The following is a 24,834-nucleotide window of genomic DNA, read 5'->3' on the forward strand; positions in this document are numbered from 1 at the left end:
CCGACCAGGATGAGGGCTCCAACGGGGAAGTGACCTACTCACTTGAGGGCCCTGGTGAGGGTACGTAGCCGGCTCCTTACCTGTGATGCCATGGGGGGGGGGGGGGCGGGGGGGGGAGTGGCAGGCTGCCATGGAAGGAGGTCTCAGCCAGAGACATGCCCTGCTCTCTCTGCCACCCCCTGCCAGAGGCCTTCCACGTGGACATGGACTCAGGCCTGGTGACCACAAAGCGGCCATTGCATTCCTACGAGAGGTTCAACCTGACCGTGGTGGCCACCGACGGCGGCGAGCCCCCGCTCTGGGGCACGACCATGCTCCTGGTGGAAGTCATCGACGTCAATGACAACCGCCCTGTCTTTGTGCGCCCCCCCAACGGCACCATCGTCCACATCAAAGAGGTGCGTGTCCCCCAGGCCTCCTGCCGACAGCAGGCCCCTCCCCATACCCAGCCCGCTTCATCCCGCCGTCGTGCCCGGGCGGGCCCCGTTGTGAAAGTGGGGAAACTGAGGCAGAGGAGGGAATAGACTTCTTCTGTGCTGCCCAGGGCAGTGCTGAACAATGGTTAGCAATATGGGCTGTGTCCTCAAAAGGTCCTGGATTCAAGTCTAACCCCAGCCAAACTACCTTGAGCAAGTGACTTCTCTGAGTTTGTTTTCCCTCTGCAACATGGGACTAATCATCTCCAGCTATTAGATATCTGCCAAGAACAGTCCCCAGAAACCCACTTCCGCCACCCTGGTCTCGAGATAAACATCCAGGCCCCTTCCAAGTGCCTGTTGTTCCTGCAACACCAAGCGGAGACAGCCTGGGAGCTGAGGATGAGCATCAAAACAAGAAGCCAGGGGAAGTGGCTGAGCTTCCGGAAACTCCCCAATTCTTCTTTCATTCCTCGCTCTCATTGCCTTATAAAGATAGGGAAGTCTTTCTCTGTCTCTATCCTTCCCCACCTTCCTCTCAGCACCCAGCCCACAATGCCCTTGGTGGTACAATCAGGGTACCTCCCACTTGCTGTTCGCTCCCCAAACGTCCGCAAGTCTCTGCACCTCATATCGTCAGCACCGAGTTCTTGCTGTCACTGTGTCTCCTCTTGGAGGTACCATGGAAGGAAGTTCTGCAGGGCAGAGCTCTCGGACACACTGTGCTTTTATGTTGTGACTTGCTGCAACTTGAGTCTGTTGTGATGCTTGAGTGGTCGGTCCTCTTTGCTTTGTCCACTAAGGGAGCTCAGAGCATTCAGCCCACCTTGAGTGGCCCTGCAGGGTCTTAGCATACACACCTTGCTTCCCATTCCTCAGTTCCCATTTTCCTGTCAACCATTTCTTTTGTCTACCCTGATTTTTTAAAAATGCTTTCACTCTTATTATAATTTACTAGAGGCCCCGTGCACAAAATTCGTGCACGGGGGGAGGGGGGGAGGGGATTCCTCAGCCTGGTCTGCACCCTCTCCAATCTGGGACCCCTTGGGGCATGTCTACTGCTGGTTTAGGCCGAACCAGCAGTTGGACATCCCTCTCACAATCCGGGACCACTGGCTCCTAACTGCACACCTGCCTGCCAGCCTGATCCCCCTAACTGCTCTCCCCTGCCGGCCTAATCCCCCCTAACTGCCTCTGCCTCGGCCCTGCCACCGTGGCTTTGTCTGGAAGGTCGTCTGGAAGATGTCTGGTCTAATTAGCATATTACCCTTTTATTAGTATATATCCTTTCTGGTAAACTGCCTTAAATCCTCTTTGTGGAATGAGGCAGTGTATACATTTATAATAATCTAGTACTTTTCCATAGCAAAGGCCCCATTTACTAACTTTTTCCCTTCAAGGGCTCTGTATTTTGAAAGATTCATGTCTCCCAAACAACCAACATCTGTTAAGAAATTATCTGTTTGTCATCCACTTTCTATTAATTAACTGCAACTGCCATTCAGAGTGTCTGATAGTCTTGGTCAATGAGATACACAGTGAAACCATGCTGAGCCGGTAATGTTTCAACCAAAAGCAACGAAACTTGTTCTTTGCTTGTGTGCCATGCGGCTTTATCATGCCTGTGTCAGTGTATGACATCAGTTACGCTTTTTGATATCTTAGACTTAATTCAAGGGATATGGGAGACTGGGGCTCAGAGAGGTTTAGTGGCATGTTTGGGTCACATGGTATTATAACAGACTAGAACCCAGGTGTCCATTCTGCATCCACCATGTTACCCCACCTACCTGCCCCCCATTTTCAGGTACCCCATTAAGTGGATGGTGTTTGGGGATACCTAGAGATTGGGGTAGCAGAGAGCAACAGACCCGGGAACAGAGGATGGCTGTGGCCTCTTCTAAACCTGAGCACGCAATGGAGTCGGAGGGATGAGGGTAGCCGCTGGACAGGCGGTCACCCTAAGAGAGTTTGGAGCACGGAGGGTCCCAGGCTGAACCATCCAAGGGCAGTGGCCTGGCTAGGGGTGGGTGAGGGGATGTTCTAGCAGATGCTCAGACTCCAGTAGAGTCCAGCCAACAGGAAGCCATTTCCTAAGGATGCAGAAAGGTGGCAAGGACATGCTGCTGCAGGACGAGAAAGAATGAGAGCTCCAAGGGGGCCTGGGAGCTGGGATTCTCCCAGATACTCAGCAGCCCCCCTCCCCTGCCCTCCGCAGGAGGTCCCGCTGCGCTCCAACGTGTACGAGGTCTATGCCACAGACCAGGACGAGGGCCTCAACGGGGCCGTGCGCTACAGCTTCCTGAAGACCACAGGCAACAGGGACTGGGAGTACTTCACCATTGACCCCATCAGCGGCCTCATCCAGACGGCGCAGCGCCTGGACCGTGAGAAGCAGGCCATGTACAGCGTAAGGGCGGGGCCTGCTCAAGGGGCGGGGCCGGGGAGGGCTTTCCTCTGGGTGCAGGGCCACCTAGAATGTCTTCAACAGGGTGGTCTGGCCCCGGGAGTGCTCCTCTTCTGACTGTGTCCTTCCACCTCTAGCTCATCCTGGTGGCCAGCGACCTGGGCCAGCCAGTGCCTTATGAGACCATGCAGCCCATGCAGGTGGCCCTGGATGACATCGATGACAACGAGCCCCTCTTCCTGAGGCCTCCAGTGAGCTCTCACCCATGCCCTGCACCTGTCACACCCACACAGGGACTCCCTGCCTGCAGGCACACATGTGCATGTCCTCCCTTCTGCGCCCTTCACCATATGCATGTGTGGTTGCACCCAGAAACTGGCATACACTTAATAGAACAAATACTTATTGAGCCACTACTATGTCAAAGCACTACCCAGCTGCCAAAACGGAGCAAAATGCCGCACTCCTGGAGCTGACCCCTCCTTAGTGCCACACTGTACACGGGGAGCCGGAGAGTCAGCTCTGCTTCCCTGAGTTGGGCTGGGACCCTCCTTGGACTTGGGCTCTCTGACTTGGCGCTTTCCCTGTGTGCACCTGGGATGATGCTCCCTGGAGACTCACGTGCATATGAGACAGTGACCCCTGGTCCAAACATCCACTGAGGTATTGGGAGACCAGAGAGAGTGCCAAGCACTGCCCTGCCCTCATAGAGGATGCCACTGGGTGACATCAGGGCCGAGCTGGGGTCTCCCAGGCCCAGCCTTTGGTCCCTTGAGGTTATAGCCCTCTGCTCACCCGATAAGGTGTGGACAAGAAGCTCCCTCAGCACCCACGGGCCTGGCCTTGGGCCTCTGGCAGGAGCTGGGAGCCCGGGCCTTGCCCCTGTGAGGACACTCCCCTCTCCCTGCAGAAAGGCAGCCCCCAGTACCAGCTGCTGACAGTGCCCGAGCACTCACCGCGTGGCACCCTCGTGGGCAATGTGACCGGCGCCGTGGACGCAGACGAGGGCTCCAACGCCATCGTGTACTACTTCATCGCAGGTGGGGCTGACGGGACCAGCGCCCTGCCTGCCCCGGGGCTGGAGACGGCCCGTGTGCCCTGCCCTCACCCTGTGCCTGTCCCACCTTCAGCTGGGAACGAAGAGAAGAATTTCCATCTTCAGCCTGACGGGCGTCTGCTGGTGCTAAAGGACCTGGACCGGGAGCGCGAAGCTGTTTTCTCCTTCATCGTCAAGGCCTCGAGCAATCGCAGCTGGACGCCTCCCCGGGGACCCGCACCGGACCTGGACCTGGTCACGGACCTCACCCTGCAGGAGGTGCGCGTCGTGCTAGAGGACATCAACGACCAGCCCCCGCGCTTCACGAAGGCTGAGTACACTGCAGGTGCAGGACTGGAGCCTGGGTGCCGGGGGTGGGGTGGCCCTGCCCTACCGCTTACACCACCGCCCATTTCTGCAGGAGTGGCCACTGACGCCAAGATGGGCTCGGAGTTGATTCAGGTGCTGGCCCTGGACGCAGACATTGGCAACAACAGCCTGGTCTTCTACAGCATTCTGGCCATTCACTACTTCCGGGCCTTTGCCAATGACTCCGAGGACGTGGGCCAGGTCTTCACCATGGGTAGGGGCCTGGTCACACGTGGGTAGGGGCCTGGTCACACGTGGGTAGGGGCCTCTGTCACTGCAGGGAATGTCGTCTGGGAGAGATGGGATGGTCTGTTTGGGCACCACAGAATATGGGTGGTCAGCCAGCCATGTCAGTCTTTTTGTTCATTCACCCATTCATCTACTCAGCCAGTCAGCTATCATTGTTTAATCCTTTTACTCAACCACCTATCCATATCTACATCTACCCACCCACTTCCTCTTTATCCTTCTCTTCCCATTTCCTCCTCCACCCATTATTCATGTATCCAGCCAGCCAGCCAGCCAGCCAGCCATCTAGCGATCCCTCCAGCGATCCCTCCATCCACCCACCCATCTCTCCAGTCCCCTTTAGGGGCCTGTCACACGTGGGTAGGGGCCTCTGTCACTGCAGGGAATGTCGTCTGGGAGAGATGGGATGGTCTGTTTGGGCACCACAGAATATGGGTGGTCAGCCAGCCATGTCAGTCTTTTTGTTCATTCACCCATTCATCTACTCAGCCAGTCAGCTATCATTGTTTAATCCTTTTACTCAACCACCTATCCATATCTACATCTACCCACCCACTTCCTCTTTATCCTTCTCTTCCCATTTCCTCCTCCACCCATTATTCATGTATCCAGCCAGCCAGCCAGCCAGCCAGCCATCTAGCGATCCCTCCAGCGATCCCTCCATCCACCCACCCATCTCTCCAGTCCCCTTTCCATATATCCACCTGATGTTCCAGTTGGACACCTCGCCTTCCCGTGGTAGGCACTGTGCTAGGCACTGGGGAGCCAGCATTCGGAGTGCACTTGTACCTACAAGTGTGCACGTCTGCTTGTGTACTTCCGTGTGTGGGAGGCTGAGCTCACAGGGTGTCCCATTACCTTACTTTCAGCCCCTTACTTCCCCGCTCTTCTCTGTCTGTAGGAGTCAATCCAGACATCTTGGCCTGGCATTCAAGGCTCACCAGGTCTTCTTCCTAATCCCTTTCCGGTTCTCATCCCCTGCTATCCTTAAAGGCCCTGTGCCCAGTCAGGCTGCACTGCTCACCATTCCTTCAGCCCGCTGCACACCAGCCTCCCCTGGACTGTTGGTCCCTTTTCACTTCCTGGATTACCATCCTGACCTTCACCTCTGCCTTCGATATGCTCCCCCCAGCCATCCTTCAAAATCTAGGTCATCCCTGGCTGGGGGGCTCCGCTGGTTGGGGCATCATCCTGTGCACCAAAAGGTTACAAGTTCGATCCCTGCATATACGGGAGGCACTCAATTGACGTTTCTCTCTCTCTCTGAATTCAGTTCTAAAAAACAGTAGCATATCCTCAGGTGAGGATTAAAACAAATCTAGTTCATATGCCACCTTCTCCAATTACACAACCAGACACCATCCCTTTGTCCTCTGACCTCCCATTGCTCTTATTTCAATAAACAAAAACACAGAGAGGCTAAGTAGTGAAAGGTCACACAGCTAGAAAATGGCAAATTTTAAACCCATGTCCACTGTCTTCTAAGAGAAGACTGGACTGTGCCTCCTGTGGTCATCTCTCTACTGTCAAATTCTGAAGTGCATGTGGGGATACAGACAGACACTACGGGGGCTCAGAAGGACCCCAGCAGGGGACACCAGATGCCCAAACTCATCATTCTTGGGCCAGCACACCCCACAGTTGTTTTGTTTAGTATGCAGAATGTTTAAATAAAAACAGCTCAGTCGTTAGAAATCAGGAGAGTTCACTAGGAATCTATAGAAGAGGCGCAGGTGTGGCAGCCACGCTGAGGTGGAGTGGACGCTGTGCTCTGCAGCTCTGGGTCCCAAGTCCTGCAGGCCCATGCTGCCTCCCCAGACGTGTGTCTCCTGCCCCTGCCCCAGGGATTCTGGGTCACTGGGTGGCCCCTGAGCTGCTCCCCACCCATGGGCTCTTCCTGCAGGGAGTGTGGATGGCATCCTGCGCACCTTCGACCTCTTCATGGCCTACAGCCCCGGCTACTTTGTGGTGGACATTGTGGCCCAGGACCTGGCAGGCCACAACGACACGGCCATCATCGGCATCTACATCCTGAGGGATGACCAGCGCGTCAAGATCGTCATTAACGAGATCCCCGACCGCGTGCGTGGCTTTGAGGAGGAGTTCATCCGCCTGCTCTCCAACATCACCGGTGCCATTGTCAACACTGACGACGTGCAGGTGCCCACGGGACCCGCCCTGGGGCTGGGGGCAGTGGAGGGAGAGGACTAGGCCACAGGGAGGGACAGGGCATTGAGGAGAGGCCAGAGATGTGAAAGGGGATGTATGTGTCCTCAATCGTTTCCTACCTGCATGGCCCTGAGAAAGGCCTCCCAGATCTCCGGGCCCGTTTCCTAACCTGTGAAATGGGGTAATGGTAGTGCCTCGCAGTGAGGTGGTGGGTATCATGCTAGTGATGGGTTCCCTGGGAAGGCAGGCCAGGAGGGGCGCCTAAAAGAGGCCTGCCCCGCCCAGCCCCTGCACCTGCCACACCCTGTGACGCCCCTTCTCGCCTAGTTCCACGTGGATAAGAAGGGTCGGGTGAACTTCGCACAGACAGAGCTGCTCATCCACGTGGTGAACCGAGATACCAACCGCATCCTGGACGTGGACCGGTGAGTGGGGATCTGTGCTCGGAGTGTCGTCTGCCTCCCTGCCCTGGAGGTGGGCGGGGGGGACCCACCAGCAGAGGCATCACCAACACCATCGTGTCTGCTGCGTGGCGCTCTCCCCAGGTTGTGGGTCTTAGCAGAGCTCTGCCCTCCTGAGCCTTACTCTCCCCGTCTGTACAATGGGAGTATTGTATTGATTGTGAGGGATGTGAACTCTAGAGGATACAAAGCGATCCTAGCTGGGTGGGCTTTAATCTTGCAAGGCTTGCGGGGGTGAACCTTAGACGTCCAAGTCAAGACCTGGGCAGCCCGGCCTGAGTGAGCAGGCGCTTGGGGGATGAGCTGAGGCCCCTGCCCCTTGCCCAGGGTGATCCAGATGATCGACGAGAACAAGGAACAGCTGCGGAATCTTTTCCGGAACTACAATGTCATGGACGTGCAGCCTGCCATCACTGTCCAGCTGCCCGAAGACATGTCTGCCCTGCAGGTACCCCTGGGGCACCGGCCCCACAGCCCCCTTGTCACCCCGGGTGTGCCCGCCCGCTCACGCCTGTCCCGTTCCCTCAGATGGCGATCATCGTCCTGGCCATCCTCCTCTTCCTGGCTGCCATGCTCTTCATCCTCATGAACTGGTACTACCGGACCGTGTGAGTGACCCCTGGCCCTGCCCTGAGATTGGCCGACCAGCCCGCCCTCCTCCAGGGATGGATATGGAGGCAGGCAGTGTCCTGAGATGCCAGCCCAGCCCCAGCCTCCCTTACCAGCGCCTCTCTCTGCTTCTCTCCAGACACAAGAGGAAACTCAAAGCCATCGTGGCTGGCTCCGCAGGTGAGTGAGGGCTGCGATGGCGGGAGGTTGGAGGTCAGGAGGGGCTCCTGGGGAACTCACATGGCCCTGGACGGGGCCGGGCTCCCCAGCCCCAGCAGAGCACTCCCTCCCCTCCATGCCCCAACCGCTCCCTGCAGGGAACCGTGGCTTCATCGACATCATGGACATGCCCAACACCAACAAGTATTCCTTTGACGGGTGAGTGGGGTCCCCACGCCCTGCCTGGTGCATGCTGGGAAGGCCTGCCCAGGACCCAGCTGGGGCGGAAGCTTCCCTATCGACTCCCAGCAAGGGAGCGCGGACTAGCTAAAACCTGGGGTGTGGGCGCCCCCTGGTGGGTCAGCCACCCCTCTCTCTCCACCCTCAGAAACCCTGTCACTGAGCTGGGCTCCCCAACCCTGATGGGCCCCAAGTTCGAGGGGGGAGTTGACTTTGGTCAGTGGGTGCAGTGAGGCTTCCAGACCGAAGCTCATCCAATCGACATGTCCTGTCCTGGTTGTAGTGGGATCCTAGGGGAGGACGCACACGCAGGTGCTGTGGGCAAGGGACCTGCACCCCCTCCCCTGCTCTGTGAGACACTATAGTTGGCCAGGTTAACAGGAAGGGGTGAGGGTGAGGCGGTCAGGGCCTCTGCTCAAGCCTTCCATCCTCACCCCACCCCGCCCCCACCTTCAGGGCCAACCCAGTATGGCTGGATCCTTTCTGCCGGAACCTGGAGCTGGCCGCCCAGGCCGAGCACGAGGACGACCTGCCGGAGAACCTGAGCGAGATCGCAGACCTGTGGAGCAGCCCCACCCGCACCCACGTGAGCCTGGGCCAGGGGCAGGGCCAGGTAGAGGAAGGGCCAGGGCCAGGGCCAGGGGCAGGGTACAGGAAGGGCGGGTCTTCGTCAGACCTGGCCGAGGAGGAGAGGGGTTTTCTAGGAAGGCGGTTGCGGACCGGTGGTCCGTGGACCACTGACAGTCCATGAAGACTGAAAGGCTGGCGGCCGCTGTTCGAGGTGGTCCTCTGCCCTGTATGTGGGTGTGTGCCTGCTCGCTGTCTACCTCTGTCCAGCTAACATCCTCTCCCCCAGGGAACTTTTGGACGTGAGCCAGCAGCAGTGAAACCTGACGAAGACCGCTACTTGCGGGCAGCCCTCCAGGAGTACGACAACATTGCCAAGCTGGGCCAGATCATCCGCGAGGGGCCCATCAAGGTGAGCGCTCCCTACAGACTCCTGCACCCCTGCCCCGGAGCCTTAGCTAAGCTTGGACCTGCTCCAGGGGATGCATGGAGCGGGGAACAGCCTTCTCCACCGCCAGGCTCAGCTAGACCCAGCCTCCCCTGGGGCAACACCAGGGCAACAAGAGGGTCCTGGGCACTGGGGCCGAGCAGGAGCTGCTTCAGCCCGTGGTGCCCTTAGGATCAGGGTGCCATCCTGAGCCCTCAGGCTCTGCTCCTGAGCCTCTACACCAGGGTTAGAGGCCTGCGTCTCCTAGATGCCCTGTCACCTTCCATCACCCCTGTATGAGTTACCAGAGCGAGGGGTGGGGAGGCCGGGGGGGCCGTGGTGGGGGTTAACCTTCTCCCTCCCCCAGGGCTCGCTGCTGAAGGTGGTCCTGGAGGATTACCTGCGGCTCAAAAAGCTCTTTGCACAGCGGATGGTGCAAAAAGCCTCCTCCTGCCACTCCTCCATCTCCGAGGTAGCGGGGAGGGCAGGGAGCTGTGTGCCGTGCCCCAGTCCTGGGGGTGCTCTCTCTCCCTTCCGCTCTCTGGCTCTCCTGCTGCTCTCATCCTTCTCCATCTCTGGGGCTCAGCAGCCAGGACCAGAGCAGTGGGTGAGGTACAGGAAGTGACAGTGGGCTCTGCTTTCTGGGTTCTGCAGTGGGCTTTCCAGGGATGGGGTAAACACAAGGAAATGTTTCCCAGATTTGAGGAACCCCAAAAAGATACTTGTAAGGGGTGATTTAAAGAAACTGGCTGTAGGTTCAAATAGGGTCTCAAGTGTGCCTGCCTGCAGTGGCGTGTCAACACTTGGAAAGTCAGACCCAGATCACCAGCTGGGCCAACATTCCAAGTGAAATGGGCCAAAGCCAAGTTCCACACGGAACAAAAGCTCCATCTGGGTGCCCAGTACACCTTGGTCCCCTCCAGCTTCACCTGTGGGCACTTCGACCTGGCCACTAGTGTTGACCTTGCTTGAGGCCAACTTGGTAACAAACCCAGATACTGCAGTTGCATCACAGCAACTTTGCAGATAAAAGTGAATACACAAAATTCAACTCACAGGAAGTCCATGCTCCCGAGAGCACAGCACCGTAAGTTCCATGGTTCCCCCATACCAGCTGGAGACGGGCTGTTAGCGGTCACAGAGGTCGCTGCAGCACCAGCCCAGGGTCCCTGTGCGCAATGGGGAGGAAGCAGGCACATAGCAGGTAGGATGCTGGGGCCACCCGCCTGCTCACCCCCTGGGAACAGCCCTGAACATGTGGGGGCTCCTGGACTCTTGCAGTTGATCCAGACGGAGCTGGAGGAGCCGGGGGAGCGCAGCCCGGGCCAGGGCAGCCTGCGCTTCTGCAAGCCGCCTCCGGAGCTCAAGGGGCCCGACGGGATCCACATGGTGCATGGCAGCACGGGCACACTCCTGGCCACTGACCTCAACAGCCTGCCTGAGGACGACCAGAAGGGTCTGGGCCGCTCACTGGAGACGCTGACAGCGGCCGAGGCCAGTGCCTTCGAGCGCAACGCCCGCACGGAGTCCGCCAAATCCACGCCCCTGCACAAGCTTCGAGATGTGATCATGGAGAGCCCCCTGGAGATCACGGAGCTATGACTAGATGGGGGAGCCTCACCGGTGTGAGCAGCGCCAGGACCGGGGGGTGCGGACCCCTCCAAGCCGACCCTGGCTCACGACCGTGGCTTGGTCAAGTGGTGGCAGCCTGCTCTCTGCAGCTCAGACGCCACTGCTGCCAGGCACTCATTCAGCATCTGATCTCTACCTTCATAAAATCTGTTATTTTTTTAAGAAAACCAAACAAGAATGTTAAGTGTCTAAGGACAAGGTAAGGAGCATCCCTGGGGGACAGGAGTACGGACCAACTCAGCCCGGGCTGAGCTGAGAGGCCAAGCAGACGCCCTTCCCCTCTCCGCCCCTCCCAGCCCAGCCTGGCCTTGACTTCTGTTCAAGTCTCACGCGTTTCTGCCATGTCCGACCGGACACCAGGTGGGGCAATGAGTGGCCCCTGCCTCCCCCCTGGACGAGGTAATCATCCACGAACCACGTGCTCTCCATGTCACTGGCTTCCCCAACGTACCGGCTCAAAAGGAGAAATGACTGGTGTTCCCTTGGTTTTGAATGTAGAGTGTTCGTGTGTATTCCTTTTTAAACTAAGTTATTCCCTCAATATGCTCCCCTTGGTTTGTTTCACTGGGACTCACTGAACGTGTCTGGAATGGTCTGAATTTTAAAAAGAAAAGCAACTCACAGGAACTGGCACTCGCTCTGGTAAACGACGGCGTGGCTGGCCAGGGAGGTGAGGGAGGGGGGTGACGGGCACGGCGGCCTGGGCCCCCCCAGCCGGGGCATCTCAGGGCAGACAGGTGGGACTTGACCCACTGTGCTTCCTTTCTCTGACCAAGAGGTGCCACGGGACTGCTGAGCACTTACGGGTCCACAGCCTTGGAGAGCCAATCAGAAACCCAACTTCTGGCTGAGGTATCACAGAATATCAGATCTGATTGACAGACTTTATTGTTAAATCACAGAAACTTTAGTGCAAAACAAAAAAATCATTAAGTCCGTTTAATGGCAACTGCAGGTCTCACTGCCCCTGACAACCGGAAGTGCAGCAGAGGAGTCAGCAACGGGGGAGGAGGCAGGGCAGCAGCCAAGGTCCTGAACAGCACGCCCAACAGGCCCGCTGCCTGGAAGCCAGAGGCTTAGGTGCTGGTCATCCACTTATTTCAAGGTCAAAAGCAATATCCACAAAACGGGTCAAAGGGGCTGTGATGCCCAGAGGCACAGAGCAGGCATGAGGTGGTCACCACGGTCCACGTGTTCACTCACAAAAGCCAGGGGCAGAGGACCCCCACACTGAGCTACGCAGGTTGCATTCAAGCAGATTTTCCCCTCCCACCCAAACCCACAGGACCAAGCAAGACGTCACCAGGAAAGACACGGGAAAGCTGGAGCAAAGGCTGACCCAGGGTCAGCAAACCCAAACCTCACCCAGGTGTCCTGAGCAGCTGCTTCCACAACCTCAATTTCAGTGCAAACCACACTGAGTACAAAGCCTCATTACTTTGAGCCTCTAATCTTTTATATAAAGCAGCCTTTGTTTCACTTTTTTGTCTAGCAACCCAGAAGCCTGGGGAGGTGTCCTTAGTGTAGGTAGAGGCTACAGAAGCCAGCCCACCAGCGCCCAAGCCCGGGTCAGGGCTCAGCAAAGCCCCGGCCGAGAGGACGGAGGGCCTTCTGTGAAGCTCTGGCTGCTGCCAGCAGCGAGCCCCCTTCCTCCTCCAGGTAACCACATGCAAGGGCAGGCTCAGCGGCCTCCAGGGTGCAGGGCGTCATTATCCATGTGGCAGAATGAAAAGGACACTGAAGCACTATGTCAGCGGCGGGTTAGGCACCTCCCGCGTTGACAGCAATGTTACAATAAGGGGGAGAAGAAACAGTGTGAGGGAAAAGGGGGCCTATTTTTATAACAAAGTCGAAAGATCTGTGTTCATTCCCCCAGACATACAAGTAGGAACAGATGCTGTGGTTTCTCCAAGCTGGAACATTCTTTCTAGTTCCACACGTGACGTCTGCAATGCTCGACGGCCTGACAGGAGAGAGGACACTGGGTTAATCAGATGACAACTCCACTCCTAGCCCTTTCATGCATCAGACATCCCCCCAAAATGGAGCCTGTTCATCTTGCCCTATGTCAGGTGGATGGCACCACACGGAGGGCCCAGGACAGCAGCTCACTCAAAACCCGGGGAGCACGTGCTTGCACACGAGCACCCAGGCAGGTAGGGCAGGACCCCTGCGTCCAGCCACACGCCGAGGCCCCAGCATCAGCTGACAGGCTGCACTGGAGGCCCCCACGGCAGAACTCCTCCCTGAGAGTCAGAGATTCACACCCGCTCAGGCCTTGAGAAATGGGCCCAGGACAGCAGCGGAAACCTGTTCCGCCATGACGGGCCTCACCACCCCTCCTTGCAGTGGCCCCAAATGATGCAACCTCCCAACTGGAGGAACTCGCACGAGGAAGAAAAAGTTGCACAAAAGAACATTAAGTAACAGAGGCTGGTCCAAACGTCCCCACCCAGGAAAACAGTGAGCGTAGGTCACCCAACTGGTGGCTACCCAGCCAGGATGGTGCCACAGCACCCTGCGGCTGTCAGGCAGGTGCCAACTCTCAGGGCCATTCTAAACAGCTCTGCTTGGCCTTGGGTGAAGATTCAGGCCAGGCTCCAACCAGGGCAAAAGTGACCCCCGAGGGGCATGAGGACTTATGCAAGGGTTGGGGCAATGAACCCATTAGGCCTTGTGCAATCCCGGGGGGGGGGGGGGGGGGTGCGGCCTCGTGCAAATCTGACCCTCTCATGGGGAACTGGAGGTGAAAGCAAGAGAACGAAACAAAATCAATATTAAAGAACAGCTACCTTCACTCTGAGACAAGAACACAGCCAGCCCTGCCTTGGCTGGGAAGCTGGGAGTAAGCCTGATCGCCTCCCGTGGCCTCAGGGTCCTCACTAACACAGGGTAGAGAATGGCCCGAAGCCGTTAAAGCAGGACTCTCAGGGAAGCTGCCGCCCGCCCGCCAAGGCAGGCCTGTGGAGCAGGTGCTGAGCTACTCACGTTGCACAAGGCCGCTGTCTCCGTGCTCTGGCACCAGTAGCTCGGGCCCCACACACACTTCTCCGTTCCCAAGAGAGGCTTAGGGGCTTTGGGGCAGGCTCCAACTTTCTATATGATGAAAAGGGAGCAGAGAAGGGGAAGAATTAGATCTAACGAATCCTTTACAGACCTGAAACCATCAGCTTCTAGAAGCAGCGAGAACCAGAGCTCTGATGTGCACTTTCAAAAAACATCAGGGCTCCCAAGTGGTGGGCCTAGAGCCTGGTTCTCTACTTGGCTTTCTCACGCCCCATCCCAGAGCCTCTGGCCCATGGCCCACACCCTCTGAGGAGCCCTTCCAGGGTCCACACAACACCCCGGGCTGCGTGCCCACGAACCCGCGCTCAGCTCACCGAGCACACGTAGGACGGCTCCATCACCTCCACCAGGATTTCTATCAGCATGGGCTCGTACTCGGTCACAAACTGATCACACTGAGAAGCAAGCAGGGACACGGGTCCAGGTCAAGGTGTGCCCAGAAGAGTGGGAGCTGGACATGCTCTTCCCCAAGATTTCCAGCCCAGGGCCTCCTCCCCAGAGCCCCACCCACACTCGGCCTCATTTGCTTGTGTTATTTTCCCCCAGTGGCTCCATTTGAGCCAACAGATGGCCTCTGAGGAAAGGTCACTGGACTCCATGCATCCAGGCAGAAATGGCTTCAAAACCTCAGTCAAGGGCACCATCAGGGAACAGCCCAGCCTCTGCAGGGCCCAGGCAGGTCGGACGCAGAGCAGCCAGGGCATACCTGGTTCTTGTATGGGTCGGGCAGGAAGCTGCAGCCTTTCTCAAGAGCAGCCAGGATCTCCTCCTTTGTGCTGTTTTTCTCCAGGTTGTTGTCCAAATAGCCAACCAGCTTTTTGCACACCTCACAGAAGGCACCGTCATTCTGCTGAGTCACGTGTGCTGTGCGAGAGCACAGGCTCAGTGCCGGCAGGGCCCCCCCAAACCCCCGAGGGGCCGGCCAGCCTCACTCCCACTGGGCTCACCGGTCAGTGCGGGCAGCCTCTGCTTGGTGCAGAGCTGGAGCATGCTGCACACCAGCTCAGGGCTCGCCTCCTGTAGGAGGATCGACAGGATGGAGCGGCCGTAAGTGTCCACCACCTCTTGGCACTCTTCCGACAAGGACTTGGGCAATTTTGAGCACACTTTATCGAAAGCATGAATTATTTCTTCCTGAAACACAAGAGGATCACATGGGAGGCTGGGTAGGGGTGGGAGAGATTCTGAAAATACTAACATGACTAGGAAACCAGTCAACAGCAAGATGCCGTTTCCTCCTGCAAAAGACAAGAGCTACAAGCAGGGCAAAGTGGCCTCCTCCAGCCGCAGCCCAGAGGGATCCACGGGTGGGAGGTGGTGACAGATTCCCAGGCTGGTGCCCAGACCAGCAAGGACCAAGCCCACCTATTCTTCTGGGTTCTCCCACTGGGCCATTCCAGCTCCACGAACCCAGGAGAGCGCCTCCCGCTGCCAGGAGGGGAGCATTCCGGAAACCCCGTACCTCAGTCTTGTTGCTGTCGATCATCTTGACCACCTCCTTCACCACGTATTCACACATCTCGCAGAAAACATCATCCTTCGCCTGCACCAGGCTCTTCTGTGGAGGGTCAGAGAACATGTGAATGCTGGGACCCTCACCTCAGCCCTTGGTCCTGGAACATGTTCCTCTGAAGGAGAAGGGACTCAGAGGCAAGGATAGGTTAACACTTCCTACTAAATCCAAGGAAGTGCTTCCTCCCAGGGTCTCAGTTCCAGTCCTTCTTGTTTCTATGAGGCAGGAGTCCCATCCCTTTAGCCAAATCCTTCACCACCACCTCCTCCCGCCACTTCCCCACCCCCAACCAGGAATTTACATTTCAGTTAAAATGTTCAGGAATCCATACTTCAGTGAAAGCACTAAACTAACACCCACCCCAAAGAGCTGTCCATGTGATGCTGTGTTTGGTTACAATTATTTCATCAGTCAGCGTTCGTCCCGGGGAGTGGGTGGGGGCCAAGAACAAAGGACGGACTCACTATTTAGAAGCCAGTTCTAAACCCATTGCAGGTCTGCTCTTGAGTTTCAAGTCTCATTAACGCCTGAAATTGGTTTTCAAGAGCCTGCCTTGAAAGAAGCATCACTGCTGACTAGGACTTTCTGTGACAATGGAAACATTCCCCATCCCCGCTGTCAAATACAGCGGTCACCAGCCACTCTCTACTGAGCACCGGGATTTTCTTTTTAAATCCTTACCCCAACAATAAAGATTTTTTAAAAATCCTTATGCAGAACATGCTGGGAGGGAGGTGGGAAACATTGATCCACTGCCTCCCACAAATGCCCCAACTGGGGATCGAACTTGCAACCAGGGTATGTGCCCTGACCGGGAATCAGACCTGCAACCCTTTGGTGCACGGACAACACTTAACCAACGGAGCTTCACCAGGCAAAGCCTGAATTTTTTTTAATTTTAATTTTAAGTCATGTGACTAGATTACAGGCCATTAATTCTGTCATCCAGGTGGGCAAAGGCCTATGAGCATCTCGACGGGGGACGAGGGGCAGGCAGCAGTGTTTCCCTGACTCTACCTGACACCTTAACCCAGAGGTTCTCAACCTGTGGGTCTCGACCCCTTTGAAGGTAGAACAACCCTTTCACAGGGGTCGCCTAAGACCATCCTGCACATCAGATATTTACATTACGATTCGTAACAGTAGCAACATTACAGTTATGAAGTAGCAACGAAAATAATTTTATGGTTGGGTCACAACATGAACTGTATTTAAAGGGCCGGAAGGTTGAGAACCACTGCCTTAACCCTTCTTGTGGGCCACACACTGCACCTGCTGAGGGAGGACAGGAGAGGGAGGCAACACAGCCAAGGGAGAGTGACGTGGGAAGTTCTAGAACAGGAAGTGCGTGCGTGTGCCACGTGGTAAGGTAAATGGCTGGGCCCCCAAGCGGCAGACCTTCCCCACAGGCCACGTGCGTCTATACAAAAAAATTTTTTCCTTAAGTGGCAGCCCTGACCAACTTTAAAATCATTTTTCATGAGAATTTTCAGCTGAAAATATTCAAATACACCTAAATTGTGAGTAATAAATTAATTTTTATAATATTCATTGCCAATTGATTTTTTAAATTAAATTCAAAATATCATGGTGTGTGGGGTTGGTTTCCGTTTTGGAACCGTGGGGGGAGGCACAGAGAGCACATCCGAAGAGGTCAGGTGGAGCCAGGCACTGAAAAATGATCTGAATGATGTGCTAAAATGGAGACTTGATCCCGTGAGCGCTGGGGTTGATACCCAAGGCAATAAATGTACTCAACACAGCGTTGGCCAGTACGATGACACAGGTACCTTAATGGGCTCCACCAGTTCCAGAGCAGGGATGACGTCCTCCGAGACCACTTTGGCAGGGACCAGCGGCTGCATGGGCACCTCCTGCTCACAGAACCCGACCATTGCACAAATGTCCTTGGGTTGCTGGAGAGAGCACAGAAAAGACAGTCAGACACAGGCCTGCACCCACCGCCCGAGTCCCACGCTCTATGCTCAAAGGTCAGGGTGCCAAAGGAGCACCCTGGTCCCAGTGTCAAGGGCTAATACTGTAAAAATTCCCTATTAAATCCAAGGGAGCTTGTGCAAATGCAGGTGGACCGTTTCCCATAGGAGAGGGCCCACACAAAGCTCTGGGAGGTCAGACAGACCGCCGTCCCTGCTGCACCCGGGAAGCAAGACTCCCACCCTGAGGTTAACGGTGGCCAGTCATCCCCAAGGACACTGGTCTGCTCTAGAGCCTGCTATTCGTTGAGCTCAGTGGGAAGTAAGCTCCATGTTCTTTCTGGAGGAGGAACTATAATGCTCATAAACTAACAGAAAGCCAAATGTGTAGAAATAAAGCCACACCAGGGCATTCAATGCAGGACCACTTGCAATGATGCATTAAGGGGAAATGTTAGCTTTCCAAAAAACCACATCCTATGTTCACAATTACACAAACACAGTTCAACGAAAACCCAGTCCCCCAAATTAATGAATCCTTCATTCAAGTCACCAGATTGATCCCTTTTCCCGACCAGACACCAAGCCACAGAGAATTAGACAGTTTGGACATCCTGACCATTTCACCGTACGATGGCCAAGAGCAAGGAAAGTATACATAGTCTGTATACTTTGTAAACCAAATGCCACCAGTGACTAGCTCCGGGCCTGGTGGCATTTGCCTCCCACCACCAAACCAGCGGACCAGGTTTGCTGAAAGTGAGACCTGGGAAGCGAAGAGAGCTAGATCATGGCTAGGGTTCATCTTGTTTAAATACCAAGAAGGCTCCAGAATAAATTAAGTGTGGGGGAGTTTGAAAGTATATTTGAAGTATCCTGTCTGTGGCACACTTTAAGAATGGGGGGAAAGCCCGGCCAGCGTGGCTCATTGGTGAATGTCAACCTTTGAACCACGAGGTCACGGTTCAATTCCCAGAGCACATGCCCAGGTTGCGGGCTCCATCCCATGTGGGGCGTGCAGGAGGCAGCCAATCAGTGATTCATTCTCTCTCTCTCTCTCTCGCTTCCTCTCTGAAATCAGTAATATATTTTAATAAATAAATAGGAGGAAAAACAGAATGTGGCCAAAGATAGAGCAAACTTTTTAGAAAAAAAAAGACAAAAAGCCCAGTTGGTGTTGCTCAGTGGTTGAGCATCGACCTATGAACCAGGAGGTCACAGTTCAATTCCTGGTCAGGGCACATGTCTGGTTTGCAGGCTCAATCTCCAGTGCGAGGCGTGCAGGATCCAGCTGATCAATGATTCTCATCACTGATGTGTCTGTCTCTCTCTCCAACTCCCTTCTCTGAAATCAAAAAAAATATGTATTTTTTAAAAGAGAAAAAAAACAAAGATTCAGGTGGGCTGCTTTGTCTCAGATCAGCTTTGTTCCATGAGGCAGCCTATGTGAAAATTCATATTTCAGCCAAATCTCCCACTAGACTTCAAAAAACCTTTGAAAATTTCAGTTCCAGTGCTCAAAAGGAGGCAATGTTCAGTACAGCCCCCAAAGGGCACCTGGCTCCGTTAAGTCTGGTCTGCAGCTCAGCGCCCCCCTTTATGCCACGCGGCATAGCTCACGGGCCGTCTGCTGTGGCTCCTGGATCTGCAGGACCTCATCACCCAGACGGGCAGAAGCTGCAACCAAGAGACTGTCTCCATGCTCTGGATCCAGCAGACGGGGAACAGTCTGCTCACTATTTGCAACTGATGTGTTCATGCGGGAGCAGCATTTCCGGGGCATGGAACACAGGAGTAGGACATGCTGTGCTCTCAAGCCATGACAGAAATAAGGCCCCACCGAAGTCCGGCCTACAGTGCAGGAAGCTGTGGCATCTTGGGGACCACCCATGGTTCCCCATCATCACACTGGTGGCCTGGCATCTGGCCCATTGGGCACTGACTTGGCACAGGGTGCATGGCTCTGCTGGCTTCATTTCCTGGCCCCCTGAAGGGGAGATGGAACCCCCACCACCTCAAGTGCTGAGCTCCAGGGAAGAGATGCAGAAGCTCCCTGCCAGCCTATATACCCAGAGAGGGACCCTGCCTTCCAGTCTTCCTTGGATCTGCCAGAGGGGATCATGCATACAAAAAAGATGAGCAAAAGAGCTACAGGCAGCAGCCAACCACTACTACAAGCAAATTCCCATCACATACCTGATCCTGCTGTTGAATAAAAAAACAGGAAATCGGAGATAAAATAAGAGAAAGGAAAGGACACAACAGTTAAGAAAAATTAAAACAATGATCAGGCAGTTCATGAGGTTTAGGATATCACCACAAGTTTAGGGGAATCATCCTTCAGTCACAAGTCAGCCACCTACCTTGTTCCTACTACTGAGTGCACACTGGGCCCTACCAACTACTCTGGCCCTCCTTACTGGGCAGATCACACCTCCAGCTGTGTGTGCACCGTCCCCATGTCCCTGACACAACAAATCATGTTCATAACACCGGGCAGCAGGTCCCCAGAAAATGCCACATTAGGAAGAGCTCTCATCCCCAGAAGCCTAACCCTACCACACCTGTAGGGCCCTCCCCTCAGGTTGGTGATGACTGGGAGGCTGGTCTGACACTCTATCAACAGCCTGGCATCTGGGTGAGCAATGTCCGTTTTAATGACCTAAACTCGGAAAAGCAGGGCTCTGGTTGCTTATCATGCCTTTTATCCCCAGGGCAAACCTGCAAACAACCCAAACCCCCAGCCACGGGGGTTTATAAAGGTATATAAATTACCTTTCGTTGCACAGTGAAATGTTATGCAGCCACTTAAAAATCATTTGTACAAAATATTTAATGACCAATATAATTTTAGATTAAAAATGCAAACTATAAAATTTGTGGAATATAAAATATGACCCCACTGATGTTTTCTTAAACCTCAAATGACTTTCAATTTGGGAAGTATTATCCATATTTTCAAAGAATGTATATGCAGTATAATCTTTACAATAAGAAACAGTTTTTAGCTAGCTCTGAGGAAGCACTAATCAAATCAAGTCACACCGAAGGCTTACATTTCTCTACTCTCGCTGCTGTCTTCGTAAACTGCAGTAGAACAAGGTGTGGTATGAGGAATAATCCCAAATAACCTCTATTGTGACTGGATGGAGACTGAGTGCTTAGGAACAGGATCAGAGAGTAAATCTTTTCGGTTTTGCGAGCATTAAGGTCTCAACTACTCAACTCTGCTGCTGTAGCGCAAAATGGGCACTGCTATGTTCCAATAAAACTACCAAACAGCCCCTGGTTAGAGAATAAACCCAAGAACTACAGGCCAGCCCTAACCGGTTTGGCTCAATGAATAGAGCATCGGCCGGCGGACTCAAGGGTCCCAGGTTCGATTCCGGTCAAAGGCATGTGCCTTGGTTGCGGGCACATACCCAGTAGGAGGTGTGCAGGAGGCAGCTGGTTGATGTTTCTCTCTCATCGATGCTCAACTAATCAGAAGCAAGCATGACAGAAAGGAAAAAGTGCAACCCACCCCTCCATCCCTCCAGGTTAGGTCTCAGGAGGCCAGAGCATTTCCCAAAGGAATGATGCTTCAGACCACCCTGCTCCGTGCCAGTTTTCTGCATGAAGCTGGCTAGCTGACGATACTTCTGATTTCTAATCATGAAGGGATGCCCCTACCACCTGGATACACCAGAGGCAAGTGTGAGAGCTAACACTGCTGCAGTGTGTGGGACCAGCTCTAAGAGGCAGCAACACGGCGGTTCTCAGGCCTGGCCTAGCTACAGAGCAGACCATGCCCAGGAGGCCAAGGGTGAAAGCCAAATGCTAAAAATCTGATGGGCAGCTCACACAGGCACAGCACATGAACATTCACAAGGTGAGGAAGGCCCCAGGGCAGTGGTGAGGGTGGTCAAGCCAGGAAGGGTAAAGGGAGATAGTGAGCTGCAGGTGGAGAGTCAGCTAGCCACCAAGGGCTCATTTTAGCCCAACTTAGTACTTAGAGGTGAACACAGGAAACTACACTTTTCCAAATCGCTGGAAATCACAAAGTTTGAGATAAAGAAAAACGCTAAGGAGGAACGTCCCCTGCCACCTACCATGTGCATCATCATCTGGATCACAATGTCCGAGTACTGGTCGACATAGTTCTTGCACTGGGGACAGAGAAACACACTGTTAGTGAAATTACCGCGACCACACACCAAAAATCAGCATTTCCAACCCCAAAGTGGAGTCTTGTAAATGTCTGCTCTGGGAAAGTTTTATTAAAATGAAAGTGGTAATGTGGACAAGGTGTGCGAAAGGTGCTTTGAAAAAGGCCCTTGGAGAGAAGGTCCTCCAGTCTCCTTTTTGCCCCAAACTTGCCCCAAAATCACAGAGTAGCAACTCCTGAGTGCTGGGAACCAGAGATTACTTTTCAAATCCTTCCACACGTTCTTGGACAGAATTATAAAGTTGAAATCCAGCAGAATCAAGTTATGATGATTTCCAACTTGCCTATTTTTATACACATCTGGGCATTTCCTGTAGACCCTCAGAGAATAGCTCTCGGAGAATAGGTTCTAACTGGAGAGCCTCCACAGGGAGAAAAGCGAGTGGTAGGACAGCCCTCCATACTGAGAAACCCATATGCAAAGATACTGCAATGAGGCTACGACTCCCAGGCTTACAGGAGAGCAAGTCATCAGAGAGAAGTCTCACCTCCAGAGCCAGCACGGCCATCCAGAAAGGCCGCCTGGACCCAGACCCACATTGTCATGACAACCAGCCCCTGCTTCCTGTCCAGCAGAGGCTTTTTGCTTGCCAGGTACTAACCTGGCATTTTGGTTTTACACACCAATCTCTTGAGTGCGGGTAATGTGAACAGGATCCAAGAAATAAAGCCCCCTAAGGGGCTAATGAGTTTCTGGGCCCACAGGTCTAACATTCACAGGTAAGGAAGGCACCCGGTGAACCTCCTACAAGAATGCCAGGGGGCCTCCCACGGACGGCAACCTGCTGGCTGTGGGGAGCACACTTAGGGCTATTACCACGCACAGCCAGGCTATAGAAACAGGGCTGTAAGTGGTTCCAGTGTTTTCTTACATACATGATTCTGGGACAAAAAGAAATCTTCACCAAAGTAGTCTCCTTCCCCTAGACCAGTGGTTCTCAACCTTCTGGCCCTTTAAATACAGTTCCTCATGTTATGACCCAACCATAAAATTATTTTCGTTGCTACTTCATAACTGTAATGTTGCTACTGTTATGAATCGTAATGTAAATATCTGATATGCAGATGGTCTTAGGCGACCCCTGTGAAAGAGTCGCTCGACCGCCAAAGGGGTTGCGACCACAGGTTGAGAACCGCTGCCCTAGACTGTCCCACGAACTTTGTTACATAAACAAAGGCAAATACCCAACACAGCATGTAAGTGCCTACCACCTGTTCCAGCTGCTTTCTAGTTAAAGGAAATGGGGCTTGTCTGAACATCTTGTCCTCAGAGCTCCTAGAATGAACTTTACATGGTGCCCCAGGAAGTGAAGTTCTCGGGGTCTGCCCATTCCCATCCCCAGAGCCCACAGAGACAAGGCTCACCATGTCGGCCATGCCAGGCCCCAAGAGGTCACACTTCTCCCGGGTATGTTCCACCAAGGCCTGCACAAAGGTGGAGTTGGTCCTTACAGAATTCTGGATGTCGGTCACCATCTTGATGCAGTCCTGGCAAACATCCCCATCAGCCTACAGAGACGGGGAGGGGAGGCTGTCAACACTGTGCGCTCCTGTAGTCACTAAGGGGATTCAAATTCCTAGGAAAAGTGCCTCCCGCACTCGCCCCCTCAGCACTGGATGTGACTCCCTGAGCAGTGAATAATGTGTTTTCACAGGCTCTAAAACTGTTGACAGTTTTAAAATCAAATGGGCACTGATTTTAGTAAAACTTAATAGGAAGGGGGGAAATGTTTGCATATTTAAAAACCCCATTTTTTAATTTAGCTTAATGTAAATATCCAGGTTCTTCAGCAACTGCATGGCACAACCATTTCCAGGCTGACTGCTGCCAGAGCCCCTAGTTCAAGCAGCACCCACACTCCAATCCAACCCGAAGGGAGCCCCGAGGGAGCGCTGCCTTACCTTCGGCTGGGGCTCTTTGCGGGGGCCGCCCTGAGGGTAGAGGAGGAGGGGGATGTTGGCCATGAAGGGCGCCACCATCTCCGCCATGTCCAGTTCTGGGATCTTATTGGACTCAAGCTGCTTCTGGCGATTGAGCTCTGCCAGGTGCTTCTGAAGAGACTCACAGAGACTGAGCGCGGAGCACACCTCCTCGGGCTGGCTCTGGTGGGGAAAAAGTCCAGCTGGAAACCCTCTCCCCAGAGGAAAAGGAAACAGTCCCCCTTCCTTCTCTTAGCTGGCCTCACACATGCACACCCAGTTCACAGGCATCTCAGACTCAACCGCTAACCCCTCCCCCTCACCTCTATTTCAGCAATGGCCTAAGCACCTTTCTCCCTGCAGTTCAAGCCAGAAACCCGGAAGACATCCCCTCCAAAAACAAGTCCAGTCCATTCATCCTCTAAATAATATGCATCTGTCCACCTGCACTGCCCCCAGCACATCTGACACCTGATATTCTGCCAGCTTCCCCTCTTTCAGCTCCAGTGGGTGGGATCTAGACCAAACCGTCTCAAAAAGGTACCTATAACCATGGCACCCCCTCCTGAAACCCAGGGACTTCCTGCTGCACGTGGTCCCACCGTGGGACAGTGGCCTCTCAGTTTTTTAAGCACCTCCTCTTTGTTAGGGTCTTTCCAAATTCCTTGCTCGTCACTGAAAACCCAACCTCTGGCACATGGTTCACACACAGCAGGTACTTGTCGAATGAACACTGAGCTTCCTTGTAGCTGAACCCACAAGTAAATTCCCTGACTTACTCCTTAGGATAAAAACCACACAAATGAAATGAATTGCTTGCTCAGAAGATCCCACAGGAGTTATCAAACCAGCACCTACAAATGTATGCCAGTTTAGCCCTTCAGTAATCCTGTAAGTCCCCATTTCTGTGCCCTGCCCAACCCTGAAGGTTACAGGCAGAGTGTTCTGCCGTGCCAGAGGCATTCTGGATGTTAGAACTGTTGTCAAGAGGCTGAGAAAGCCCACAGGTATGAATGGACTTGCCCTTTTAATCCCTCTCTCCTGGTCTGGCACTTCCCTGGACCCCAGCACTGCCTTGAAGGAAGACCTATTCCCCAGCACGTACCATCTGTCCTTTAATCATGTCCAGGATGACTGGGAGGTAGGTGTCCACCATCTCCTTGCATGAGGCCGACATTTCCGGCTTAGGAAGCCAGTCGCAGGTCTTCTCCAAGTACACGAGGATCTCTTGCTAGAGGACACAGGCAAGGGGCAGGTCAGCATGCACTTTTCTACAAACAGGCCGAGAGCAAGAGGCCCTCACAGCTCCCAGAAGAGTGACGGCTGAAAGCAGCCACCCTCAGGGAAGGGGGCCTGGGAGCCGGCGAGTGGGAGCCGTGGCTCGTCACGTTAATGGGGCAAGAGCAGATCCTCCAACGGCAGTCTCATAGGCACAGGGAGCAGACAGCCAGAG

General features: G+C 54.3%; 2 protein-coding genes across 2 annotated transcripts in view; one reads left to right on the forward strand and one right to left on the reverse strand.

The window, feature by feature from the left end:
- The window catches only part of CDH23 (cadherin-related 23), a 413,720-nt gene extending 402,438 nt beyond the window's left edge, over nt 1–11,282 (forward strand). The window contains exons 54-70 of the mRNA XM_015562107.1: nt 9–60; nt 187–398; nt 2,635–2,826; nt 2,961–3,074; nt 3,734–3,863; nt 3,954–4,205; nt 4,281–4,442; nt 6,381–6,637; nt 6,974–7,071; nt 7,435–7,555; nt 7,636–7,715; nt 7,856–7,896; nt 8,034–8,094; nt 8,572–8,701; nt 8,972–9,094; nt 9,477–9,581; nt 10,391–11,282. Coding sequence (XP_015417593.1) covers nt 9–60; nt 187–398; nt 2,635–2,826; nt 2,961–3,074; nt 3,734–3,863; nt 3,954–4,205; nt 4,281–4,442; nt 6,381–6,637; nt 6,974–7,071; nt 7,435–7,555; nt 7,636–7,715; nt 7,856–7,896; nt 8,034–8,094; nt 8,572–8,701; nt 8,972–9,094; nt 9,477–9,581; nt 10,391–10,711 — 2,451 coding nt within the window. The 3' untranslated portion in view covers nt 10,712–11,282. The remainder of the gene's footprint in view (nt 1–8; nt 61–186; nt 399–2,634; nt 2,827–2,960; nt 3,075–3,733; nt 3,864–3,953; nt 4,206–4,280; nt 4,443–6,380; nt 6,638–6,973; nt 7,072–7,434; nt 7,556–7,635; nt 7,716–7,855; nt 7,897–8,033; nt 8,095–8,571; nt 8,702–8,971; nt 9,095–9,476; nt 9,582–10,390) is intronic.
- Nucleotides 11,283–11,589: 307 nt separating this feature from the next.
- PSAP (prosaposin) overlaps nt 11,590–24,834 on the reverse strand; it is a 28,119-nt gene continuing 14,874 nt past the window's right edge. Inside the window, exons 4-15 of the mRNA XM_006761017.2 lie at nt 24,487–24,612; nt 23,364–23,564; nt 22,827–22,970; nt 21,346–21,402; nt 19,451–19,459; nt 17,111–17,236; nt 15,270–15,365; nt 14,755–14,941; nt 14,514–14,671; nt 14,122–14,202; nt 13,730–13,837; nt 11,590–12,704 (exon numbers count right to left, since the gene is read on the reverse strand). Of these exons, the coding sequence (XP_006761080.2) occupies nt 12,669–12,704; nt 13,730–13,837; nt 14,122–14,202; nt 14,514–14,671; nt 14,755–14,941; nt 15,270–15,365; nt 17,111–17,236; nt 19,451–19,459; nt 21,346–21,402; nt 22,827–22,970; nt 23,364–23,564; nt 24,487–24,612 (1,329 nt within the window). The 3' untranslated portion in view covers nt 11,590–12,668. The remainder of the gene's footprint in view (nt 12,705–13,729; nt 13,838–14,121; nt 14,203–14,513; nt 14,672–14,754; nt 14,942–15,269; nt 15,366–17,110; nt 17,237–19,450; nt 19,460–21,345; nt 21,403–22,826; nt 22,971–23,363; nt 23,565–24,486; nt 24,613–24,834) is intronic.

Source organism: Myotis davidii, unplaced genomic scaffold, assembly GCF_000327345.1.
Source record: "Myotis davidii unplaced genomic scaffold, ASM32734v1 scaffold134, whole genome shotgun sequence".
NCBI classification, from domain to species: Eukaryota; Metazoa; Chordata; class Mammalia; order Chiroptera; family Vespertilionidae; genus Myotis; species Myotis davidii.